The 1,419-nt window shown below is 38.1% G+C and overlaps 1 protein-coding gene across 1 annotated transcript in view; it reads right to left on the reverse strand.

Annotated features, from left to right (window-relative positions):
- The window catches only part of cog6 (component of oligomeric golgi complex 6), a 155,560-nt gene that overhangs the window by 7,570 nt on the left and 146,571 nt on the right, over positions 1-1,419 (reverse strand). The window contains exon 16 of the mRNA XM_014012758.1: positions 494-661. Within this exon, the coding sequence (XP_013868212.1) occupies positions 494-661 (168 nt within the window). The remainder of the gene's footprint in view (positions 1-493; positions 662-1,419) is intronic.

Raw genomic sequence — 1,419 nt, forward strand, 5'->3', positions numbered from 1 at the left:
AACGCTCTCTGGTTTCATTTAAAAGAGTCGATCATCAGATATTGTCCAAGATTTACCTTCAGGGTGGATATAGCTCGCTAGCAGCCTCGCACTGATGACCTATCCACGTCATCATTTACCCAGAATGCTTTATATGTAAATAAAATGGCCCCGTCCGTGTAATATTTTTAAAAAAATTTAGTTTAAAAATAATAAAAACTGAACAGCCTACAGTATTTTTACAGTCTTTATTTTACAGTTAAAATAAATGTTTATTAAATAAAGTTTAATGTTACAACTAATCATGGATCCCTTTAAGTACTGTAACAAAGTAAAAGTACTTAGTTACTATAAGCCTCTGATGAAGACAGACACATAAAAAAGACAAAGTGTATAAAAGCAAACCCAATTTTGAAAAAGTTGGAATTTTTACGTTGCATAAAATGTTGCAATAAATTCTGATTTTATTTCCATTTTACACCAGGTGCCGACTTTATCAGAGCTGAGGTTGTACCTGGAACTCCAACATCTCAAGCCTCTTGTCGGTGAACTCGAACAGAGCCAGGGTGGTCTTCATGACGTACAGTGAGTTGACCATGTAGGTAGCCATGTCAGCGGTGCCGAGGTTACTGGCTGACACAGTGCACAACTGGAGGAGGGGATCCAGGATGCAAGAAAGAACCTATGAGACATAAGATGATGCAGCAAAATCAAGCTGGAACACGTTAACAATTTAAAGGGGGAGGCGGGATTATGCAAAAGCAACTTTGAGATTTATATGATGTTATAATGTCATCCTCTCATCAAAAACACACCCAGACTGTTAATTTGACTCATTCATGCGTGTTTGAGAAATCCTTGGATCTCCTGTGGTCATGTGGAGCTGCCTACACGCTTACCCCTAATTTACACTAGATGCAGATCCGCTTCGCTGTGAAGCACAGAGGAGGTCTGAGGGCAGGAAATGTGAGATCACGCGATAAATCCAGTGATCAATGTGGAAGTCAGAACAAAATAATTAATTCTGTGGAAGATCGACTCCAAACAGCTGTAGCTGCATCGCTGTCGTCTTTTTGAAACTTCTGATTTCAAAATAAAATCCACGTGTATCGCGTGTTATTTTGCTGCACGCTACATGTTGCCATCTGCTTCCCAAACAGAACGATACATTCTGACAGCATTTGTGTAAAAATATATCCATATATTTATGAATTTAGCTGGGATTTTGACAAAATTAGTCGGCCATTTTCCAAAACCAATATAATATATTGTTGCTCCTTTTTTTTTTCTTTTTTACAACAAACTACAATGGTCCTACGAAATATGTTGAAGTGGGAATGTCGGAAATGGTAGGAGGTTCTTACAGTGGAAGAGGCCGATCGATATACAGCGTTTTCAGAACAACTGAAAGTAACAAAGTTACTTGATAGTACTATATTT

This window comes from Austrofundulus limnaeus, unplaced genomic scaffold (genome assembly GCF_001266775.1).
Source record: "Austrofundulus limnaeus strain Quisiro unplaced genomic scaffold, Austrofundulus_limnaeus-1.0 Scaffold94, whole genome shotgun sequence".
Classification (NCBI taxonomy): domain Eukaryota; kingdom Metazoa; phylum Chordata; class Actinopteri; order Cyprinodontiformes; family Rivulidae; genus Austrofundulus; species Austrofundulus limnaeus.